Source organism: Dreissena polymorpha, chromosome 12 (assembly GCF_020536995.1).
Source record: "Dreissena polymorpha isolate Duluth1 chromosome 12, UMN_Dpol_1.0, whole genome shotgun sequence".
In the NCBI taxonomy this organism is placed as follows: domain Eukaryota; kingdom Metazoa; phylum Mollusca; class Bivalvia; order Myida; family Dreissenidae; genus Dreissena; species Dreissena polymorpha.
The window spans coordinates 7,109,237-7,119,919 of record NC_068366.1 but is presented as its reverse complement, the minus strand read 5'-3'; the positions used below and the strand labels follow the sequence as shown (position 1 = coordinate 7,119,919).

The 10,683-nt window shown below is 33.0% G+C and overlaps 1 protein-coding gene across 14 annotated transcripts in view; it reads right to left on the bottom strand.

The window, feature by feature from the left end:
* Nucleotides 1-1,057: 1,057 nt before the first annotated feature.
* LOC127853800 (uncharacterized) overlaps nucleotides 1,058-10,683 on the bottom strand; it is a 67,657-nt gene continuing 58,031 nt past the window's right edge. For all 14 annotated transcript variants that reach the window (XM_052388567.1, XM_052388568.1, XM_052388566.1 and 11 more), the window contains 7 exons: nucleotides 10,078-10,110; nucleotides 9,590-9,622; nucleotides 8,471-8,503; nucleotides 6,352-6,390; nucleotides 6,169-6,201; nucleotides 4,495-4,539; nucleotides 1,058-3,005 (listed from right to left, as the gene is read on the bottom strand). In XM_052388567.1, coding sequence (XP_052244527.1) covers nucleotides 2,806-3,005; nucleotides 4,495-4,539; nucleotides 6,169-6,201; nucleotides 6,352-6,390; nucleotides 8,471-8,503; nucleotides 9,590-9,622; nucleotides 10,078-10,110 — 416 coding nt within the window. In that variant the 3' untranslated portion in view covers nucleotides 1,058-2,805. The remainder of the gene's footprint in view (nucleotides 3,006-4,494; nucleotides 4,540-6,168; nucleotides 6,202-6,351; nucleotides 6,391-8,470; nucleotides 8,504-9,589; nucleotides 9,623-10,077; nucleotides 10,111-10,683) is intronic.

Sequence of the window (10,683 nt, the reverse complement as noted above, 5' to 3'; positions counted from 1 at the left end):
AGCAACTATCCCAATTGCTATAGATTGCCGTGGTGTAATTGATATGGTGTCCGCCTAGCGACCGGGATGTCACGGGTTCTATCCCCACCGTGGGGGCGTTCTTTAGATCTCCCCAAAGACAATGCAAGAACTGGTTCTATGCCCAGGAAACGGACTCGATAGCGTTTATATACGTTTCAGGCTTTCGATGCAATCGAGTTAAAATAAATAGGTGTAAACTTTATACTAACTATCCCAATTACAATGTTTCTCAGACTATGGTAAGCTGTGTAGGATGAGAATGTTGTGATCTTTTCCTGCATGTTCTGGAGATCAGAAGCGTCTCTTTTCATTTGCGCCTGCGTTGAATCTTTGTGTTTTGGGCTTGAAGTATACTCAAACCCGATATTCTCGCGTGTCGGCTATTCTTGCGTTATTACCCGCCTGCCTTTGTTTAAAAATAGACCTTTATGCACAATATAAATGAAAACATTTCTCGCTGCAAATATTAATCGATGTTGGGTAATTTTATGTCCAAATATCATGGAGAACATACTTTGAAGCCGAAAATTACTACAAATGCATCTTGAAATGAAAGTTCCCATGCAACTTTTTCACTTTTTCGAATTTTTGCTAACGTCTATTTGCAGATTCTTGGGTCAGACATTAGTATTATTGTTAAAATTCGGATTATACACAAATAATTTCTCACTTCTTTATATTATATTTTATAATTGTTTCGGCCGGACTCTTAAAATCTTTAAATTTGTCGAGTTAAATTGTTTTTTTTAAGAAAAAAATTGTAACAGTGTTTTAAAAGTACATTCACATTTATCTATGTATTGTGTTATATATTTAAATTATTTAAAATGATATTTTATAAATTAATTATAGCTTTTGATGGTTTCTCCGATCTATGTTCAATTACACTGAACCATTTTTCTACTGGTAGTGGGATATTGAATAACCTATTGGACTTGCCTTACAGTGGCTCAAACAATGCGTATACAACCGAGATATATATAAAAAAATAACATTGTTAAAAACGAGTTTCTCATAATACAACAAACCCCGAACGATAGATCTCGCATGATTTTTAAATAACAAGAACGCATGTTATGATTCTTTATGCGTTTTACAAAGTTCCAAAATATGCTTGTACATAGTATATACTTGAGAAATTGCTATTTGAAAACATTTTGAAATTGTAATTCATACCATTTACGTTGATCATGTCGTAACCTGATAAAGTAGTTAAAACTCATTTAAAAATGTTCATTTGGCTGCATGAACTGACCAGTGTTCGCGCATAATGTTTTAGAATATATAAGTTACAACTATTGGCGAATAATTCTACTTTCCTCGAAACAATAAGAGGCACAATTGTTGGGAACAATATAGCATTGTACTGGTCCAGAACCACAACCACATACATTACATTAGTTCTTTTTTTTTTAAAGCAAATTCGTTTATTTCTGGGTGATGTTTGCTTTCTTGGTGATATTTGCTAACTAATTAAGTAAAATGCTTGACAACAAAACCAATCGCGGGGTCGATTCCCGACTCGGCCGCATAACGAGATTGATGATTGACTGTTTCTTATCCAATCTTCTACTATATCTGATTGTCTTTTTAATAACATTCGTATCCAGGAAAAGAGTGGCAATCAATACTGACCGTTGTAACACGATTGAAATACTGTTTAAACCTGCGGACATCCAAATTAGCAAATTGTATAGATGCTTGATCAGACTTTTTTTTTACGGCGACCTAATGAACCTTCAGTAAACCATTTATCTGAAGCGCAGAAATTCGCTAAATTAAAGATTGATATTTCGCTGAGTTTATTTATAGGGAGAGTCTTTTGTTCGAGCATTTCCTTGCAATCCGAACAAGTTTTTTACTCGAAACGCTGTCATAATACAAGTTTCGCTCAAAGTAATGCAAAATCAATCTGGTCCATTTATGAGATATGCCATGTTTCATTTCAGGTCTCTCTTCCTATCAATAGACGTCCTATTGATGAAGACTTATTTAGTTTCATTTTTACTGAACGTCGTCAAGGTAAGGATACGGTACTGCCAATTGACAAACGGTTTCAGTTACAATTGATCAAGTTGTTCGTTGTAGAGTGTCATTGATTATTAGTGTGCGCATACCTATTTGTGCACAAACGGACGACATAGCACATTCACCGTAACTTACCAAGACGCGAGACTATATATCGAAGAAATATCGCGGAATTGTCATTATTGTATGTTAATGCTCAAAGCAGAGTATGTCAACAAAAGCAACGCATATTATTGAAAGCAAAGTACTGCAATCTGCAGTGACACACAATATGTGCTCGATACACTTTTTTGCGTCGTCTGTCAATACCATGTGTCGCGGTGAGTGGTATTGCATGGCAGTGTATGTTTTGATCGAAGAGTAAAGCACACATTAACACACTATCGGGCAAAAAGTATTATGTACTTCCAACAATACTTCTGTTTCAATGATAAACATAATCAAAATGAAAGATATTATTCAATATTACGAAAGGTTTAACTTTCGTGTTTTTTTACAATTTGGTCTATAATGTACTAGATACAACACTTAGTATGAATACCAGCGTCTAAAATCACAATTCAGCAAAAAGATTGTTGTGCATATTACACATTCACATACACATATAAAAACTCAATCGCTTATGTAAAAACTATGACGTCAATACCAGGACGTTAATATCAATGTTCCATAACGCTGTTAGTTGTCTTAATACAGCTTGCCTAATTGCACTGCATACAATTTAAATTCACACGTCTTTACAACAGTTTGTTTCTTCTACTGGTGCTTTTGTTCTTTAGAGTCATTATCCTCCATCGTTGGAAAGTGTAGGAACATTCGTATTACTTCAGGAAAAATATTTCTGTGCAAAATCAACAGTGAACTCACAATTTCTAATGCAATATTGAGCATTTCGAGCGTGATTTTTACGTAAGCGTTCAACTGTGTTCTGCATTCCTTATCGTTCGATGTTGTTTCTGAAATTATACAAATACAGTTTATAATTGTGTATACATATAAAGTTGTTTATTCTAGGCATCATCAATCATCGATTATAAAATTCCTTAAGCTGTAAGGAACACATGAAAATTGACAAATAGAAAGCAATGCCTTGTGAAATCATGAGCAATGAGCATGTAATTGTAATAATGTAATAATGGTTATGTGTGCATGATATATATAGTCCCCGATCATAGCTATATATATATATATATATATATATATATATATATATATATATATATATATATATATATATATATATATATATATATATAGCTATATATATACATCAATATTTATGATTCGACACATTAATTCAAACCTAAACAAATCAAAGTACTGACAGTACTGGTGTGACGATGCTTGTTAAGAGGATGAATATAAAAGCATCAATTGAAGTTTATCTATATCAGCACATTTGTGTATGTGGGTACGAACATTTTGGGTACTAAACAAATTTGGGCACGAACAAATTATGCCCCAAAAAATTTGGGTACGTCAAAAAGTTTGGGTAAGAAAAAACTTGGGTATGAAAAAAAAATTGGGTACGAAAAGAAAATTGGTAAGAAAAGTTTTGGGTACGAAAAAAACTTGGGAGTACGGGGAAGTAGTACCCGTTGGGAACTTGACCCATTCAGCGAAACTGGGAGGCGCGTTACATTCACGATCAAAACTAAAAGTAACTACATTTGGGGTTTTCCCAGCGTAACCGCGTTTGAAGTGCCAGCTGGCAGTGTCGTGTCTGGTTCCTGTCCCGAACCTCTCGATAAATTTGAAAGAGGACGGAAACCAAGCTGCCTTTACCTTAATCAATGATAATCAGCGAGGTATGCCGATTGAGAAAATTCAGCTTACTCAATCGGACTGGATCGGTCTTTTACATAGGTCGCCATTGTTAAGAATTTGTTCATGGAATGATAACTTAGACGAGCTGCTTCAGTGAAGCAGCATTGTCAACAAAATTGCGGATACGGGCTAATTTAGCGGAGAGAAGGTAAAAACAAATGCAAATGCATCTGTTACAGACGGAAACTGAGTTTCAACGCTACGTTTTTGCTAAATCTATGTATTTATCTTCCGTATGCTTATAATGTTTAGCGAAAGCTAAATATAGATATAATTTGCATAACTCTCGACGCTGCATTTTTTTCGCCTATTGCAAGTATTTATGATCATTTATATATTATTATGTCGATTCAAAACGGACTTTGACCAGGTTTTTGATGTCAACCTCGATACAAAATATATTTCAATGAATTTATGTAAAGTTGATTTCTCGCTATAGGATGTATATGCAAAAACCGATGGACTGTTACTTTAACACCGAGTGTTAAAAAGTTTCGAACCTCAACGGCCGAATACTCGAAGATTAACCGCTATTCATATTTATAAAAAGTTAAGTTGTTATGGATTTTTTGGTTTTATTATCATGTTTTATCCAAAGAAGCACTGCCTTTTACTTACCAGTGTATGCACGAGATTCTATGCGGCGATAATTTGTCATCGTCCCTGAAAAAGCGTATTGTAAACAGTCAATTCACATTGAAACAGCTACTTTCACTTTCGTTCTGTAAACGAATTATTAAAGATCATAATTATGCATCGAATTAAAATATTTTAAGCGTGCTGAAGTAAATGAATAACCTATTTGTGTTCAATTCAAAGGAATGTACAATAATAACTCATGAATTGTGTATATATATATATATTTTTTTTTTATTTTTATTTATTTATTTTTATACTGATTTGTTGAATACTCTTTATAAATATAGTATAATAACTTTTCCTTGAGTATAACAGTCTTTAGTACAGTATGCATGTTCTCTTTGCTCTTCACCAGTTATAAGATCATACAATAACGCCACAGAGTAATACAAACAAAATGAAACTACCATTACTTACCAAAGTAAATAAAGCAATCTATTCCAACATTATTTGCGCGTGTTTTTTAATACTTCTCTACCTAAACTCTATTTTACTTAACTAAAATACATGAGCGAAGCACGCTTTTTGCATTTTCAAATAACGCTGCATTTTGTATTACATAATACTAAACCGATTAGCGATATGATTTTCATTCCGCAATCAATGCATTGTGCATGCTAATTATCTCGTAAATATCAATAATATCAATAAAATCATTCAAGAGGCGGACCAATGACGTACTACATAATGTGATGACAGATACGAATTGTTTGACATGTTAAATAACAATAACATGTATGCAAATAAAATTTTATATCTTATATTAAAATGTGTGTTTTGCCTGAAAAAGTATGTTACAAAAATGACGATGTCAGGCAGCAAGGTTTTCAACGTTGAAGATTGTAAAAATATTATAAGTGACAGTAATTCTGCTCAAAATAGTTCTGCACAACCTACCTAGGCTACACACGAACTTTAAGCGAAATACAAACGTACGTATTTGAGCTGTTAATAGTTTTTAAATTTTAGTTACAGTGGCCTTAACCGCATTGGCAAAAAACATGATATCAAGCTAGGTCTGCATGTAAGCTAACAGCATAATGCTTCATATTACATCAGTTTCATCAATTGAAAGAAAAGGCAAGATTATATGGCACTCATCTATTCACTTTTTTATTTGTAGCAACAGTGACCTTGCATTTTACCCGACGGCCCAAAATGCAATAAATAGCATAGTCTTTAAGAAAAATATATACTTACATAATTTAAATTCAATATCACCATGCAAACTAAAGTTTTTAGCGGAAAATGCGTTTTATTTTAGTTAACGTAACATGGACATTGGACGGATACTCAACATACACTATTAAATAGGACTCCAAGCACGCTCCCCACATTAAAAGTTTCATTTAAATCCGAAAATGCAAACATTTATTGATAGGACAAAGTTATTGACAGGAAACGAAATGGTGAACTGGTTTTGATAAGGGCGCGCAATTAGGTCATATTTGATTTATGAAAGATTCCGCGAATTCGAACATTTTCTTGACGTCATCTCACTGTCTTTTATGTTCGTTTTAACAACACCGTTTTATTTTAGATTGATAAGTATTACTTTCAAAAATATGATTTTTGTGTTATCCCATTATGGCTTGCAGTGCATTGTTTCCGAAAGAATATTAAAATAAATAAGTAAATTCATAAGTCACTTACTCCTGATGACATGTTCACTCCGGTTGCGCGAATCTGAAAAAATTATATAGCCTTTATACAATCGATTTCATTTCAGTTTAAATAATACAAATTTAGAAGGCTTTCGAAGTTTTGTCAAATCTATGCGATTTGTTAGGAGACTACTTAGCTATAAGTTTATATATTCTGATTGCCATGGCATACCTTCGTTCGCAAAATTGCCCCCGGTGTCCGTTAATAACTCTAAAACACAATATACACACTGTTTAATATTAACAATATTTATCGCGAGAACTACTTAAAATAAACACAACAAAATAACCATAAGGCCACGACTTTTTTTTTTATTGGTTTACAAAAATTATTTTGAAAATGGTCCATCGGGCGGTCGAAAAAAAAAAAAAAAAAAAAAACATCATTGGAAAAATAAGTTAATACTAATAACATCAGAACAAAGACATCATATCTTTTATAACCTTAACACAGAGACGAAAAATCAAATTATGCAATGAAATGAAACACATCTATATCTTCAAATGAAATGAGTCACCTAAAAGCACCTTTTGTAACATCAGGCAATTTTAAACACTCCATTAAATGACATGCGTTCTTCTCCCATTAAAACGAAAAACTGCGCTTCATTTCCGTAATTCGATGCGCACCATTACGCAATGCGATGCCCGTTGCATAAATCTTATATAAGATAAACTACTCATACACAAAGTATGTGTTTGCTCTTATTCGACTTATGACATCGTCCATGAAAAAAAATCGAGGTAGATCGATCCCCTCGTCGTCGCGGTAATGTTTGTTAAAGTTGTTGTTGTCATGAAAACTCGTTGATTTACAACGCAAAACGTCTTATTTGAACTGACGCGAATTAATACAATCATATTTGTCAACTTGGCTTTTGCTTTATTTTGATAATTTAATCCAAAGTTTAATGTTAGCAAGTGTTTTTACTGGAATTGTAAACAAGGAGCCAGTTAAAGTCTTTCGAAAATGTGCAGTCTGTGTGAATTGACAGTTTGACGTCATCAAAGGAAAGCCGCTTGCTGTCTGAAGCAATAAAGCGACAAATTTCGCGCCGACAAAATTGGCTTCCTTTGTCTAGCAATCAACATGCCGAACAAATCGTGCGTTTGTTTCTCAATTGCAATCCTCCAATTTAATAATAGCACGTGCATAGCTCCGCCTTCGAATCTTTTGCAGAGAACAGAGGCGGAGTTTAACGGTTAATTGAGCTAGTATTTTACGCAAGTTGAGTTCCGATTTGCCGAAATTACTCGGCCCTAAGCATTAAAACGACAAATACATTTATCAATGATTTTCCGAGATATACCGATTTGTTCCGATTTCCAAACTTTCTGTACAGTTCCTATAAACTATGGCGGACGTGTTTACAAAATTCCTAAACACATATATCGTAAATAATGGCAGTGTTTTATTGGATTATTTATACTAATTATCAAATTGCAAGGTAATACTTTTTCATCTACTATAATATCGGGTTTGTTTAATATAATAAACATGTTAAACAATATAGTTGCGTCACAGACTCGGAAATAAATTTTGATGCGGTCGACATTTTACTGACGCTGATTTTCCTATTGTCTGTAATTAAATAAATTTTGAGCAGTGCCCATAAAAGGACTGGTACATACTGTGTCACATTGAAAAATATCCCGATCTCTGTAATATATGTGAACCAATCGTTGATTGTACTTACTTGATTTTATTCGCAACCGTTCTCAAACCGGCTCGTTTTTTTCTCGTTTCGCTCGTTTTTCAGTGCGGTCGGGAATAAAATATATAAAAAAAAGACGATTTTCCGATTTTATTTTTTTTCCCATTTTCCAAAAATTAGGGTCGGCGGTTTTGTAAACCAAGAAATATAAAAGTCGTGGCCTAATTACTATGACAATATATTGAAATAGCAAATAAGATTATCATGATACGTTACATTCATAGAATTAAGAAATGAAAATAAAGGGCCTATTTAATCGCAAATTTAAAGAAACAGTTACTAACAGTTTTGTAATGCTCAATTTGTTATGGTCGCATCTTTCCATTACAAATATTTTGACGTCATTACTGTTTTCACGTTTTGGAGAGACACTTATATTAACGTACTGGTCTTGCAAGCGAAAGTGCGCCTGTACATCGCCAAAACTTGTGGTAATGTATATTAAAATTTCGTGGTGTAACATTCCGGATAGGCACGGGTACACGGACGCACACAAACATGTAAATGCACTAAAAGTGTAATTTATACATAGTTTACTACCAGAGACTTCGATTCAAACAAAATAATTTAATTTACCTGTCAATTCAATGCAGGCTTTCTTGTGAACATCTGAAATACATAACACAACACAATCATAAAAAATCATAAAACCGTAATGTTAAACATTAGTATATTTCGTGAAGTTAAGTTTTATATGTAAAGTATATGTTTATAAGTTATTACATCGACCAATTGTCCAAACAATACAATTCCTTTTTTGAAACGAATATTGATATGTGTTGGATGAATAAGTTCACGCTTATACATACATAGTTGTTGATTCGTTATAATTTATCGTTAAATCGCACTTTTTCGTTTGTATGTCGCTTATGTTGTTCATGGTAAAAGTTTACTTATTTAATTGTGACACGCCCGGGAATAATACATATAGCATTGTGTAAAATTGTGTTGTTGTTTTACATGCAAATACTTTCTTACTGTTTTTATGTAATGTTTACAGAACATATTATGATCTTAGCTTATTAGACCGAGATTAGCTCAAACATCACAAGTCTGTGAACGATAACGGTGTTAAGACTGTGTTAAGACGGCGTCATTAACGGTTCCGTTAATTTCCACTCTATCGTATTGTGTGTGTGCGTGCGTGCATTCGCTTGAGTGTTCGTGTATGCTCGTGTTCGTGTATGAGTGTGCGTGCGTTAATGTGTTGACTGTGTATACGTTGTTTAAATACAAGCCTGTCAATATTATTTATGCATCTAAAATTGTCAAATAAAATGCACGACACATTTTGATCGATGCTTTAGATTCATGTATTGAATGGTGAATGACAAACTATGCGATGTTCATTTGTGAGAATTGCCATTTATGTGTAAGTTTTGCCAATGGCATACACCATTTGAAAAAATAAGGCATGCATCGTTAACCTTATAACACAAAAATCAGTTGTAAACTATAAGTTTTATAAGTTAGGCATTTAACATTGAATTGTGTGATTAGAATAATGAACACGCAACACACAATCACTAAATGTGTATCCTTTGTGGTAACATATTTTCAATTGTTTTGTTATGTAAAAATACATGAATTAAAAAGCACGAACATCAACACACACGAACAAGTTAACATTTAAACAAATTTGACAATTAAAGTGAGGTTGCAGCACGCGGCTTTGAGCAACATAAGTTAGCGTACCTTTTATTTCCGTAACAGTTTTCTTGTCAGCACCTAAACAGGAAAATTGAAGATATCAATAAATAATGGCAATGTCTATTTAAATATTAGATCTTAAAGATATATTAAATATATTAAAAGCGAATTATGAAAAATTATCCCATATTTATTTAATTTTATTATCGCTGTTTGATTTCCAGAACACATATGATCTTGACATTGTTTTACTGACATAAATGTGGATCGTGCGTTCAAAGGATGTTTACAAATCCAATTTTGTATAAGATTTTAAACATGGCCAGGATGCTTGGTAGATGTGGAAATGTTAGCGTTAACATAATCATTTTAATTACGATAACATATTGACACATATAAATTAAGCATGAACATGCAACTGCATTGATGCGCGGGATAAGCAGTGCAAATACGTTGGCAATTAGCACGGTACATGAACACAGCAAATTGCTTTAAATAACAAAACGTTTAATACAAAAAGCAAACAAACACACCTTTAAGTAAAACTCCTCTTCGATCATGCTTTTCTGAAAAGAATTTGATTTAATGAATTTCGGATTCTTTATAAACAAAACATGTGCCAAAGAAAGAATTAGATTGCGTTGCAACAAAGAATGTTGTTTATAATAGTCAGGTGGTCGTAGTAACAGTCAAGTAACATAAAATCGATTGTTATATGACTGACGGCATTTAATTAAAAATGTAACTATAGTTATGTAATCTCATGTTGAAAAGATCTACCAACATTAGGTCTAGTATTATTCAAAACGCCATATATTAAGACCATGACATTGGCTTTATTTATGTTATATTCTAAGTGACGCATTTGTTTTATGTCGAAAACAAAATAGATTCGGATAACGTTTATACAATGATATATTTGAGTCAATAATACTGCCGTTGCATAAAACAAACTAATAACAACACACTTGTTTTACATAATTTATATATATCTATCATATATAAACTGAAATCATTACTTTAAATCTAGCCTAAAAAAGATCACAATACATTGTGTCATATCAAGAATGACTATAATACAACACCCAAAAGCTCGTATAACATCCCGGAATTGGACATACTTATCAGAGGCGCAAGTG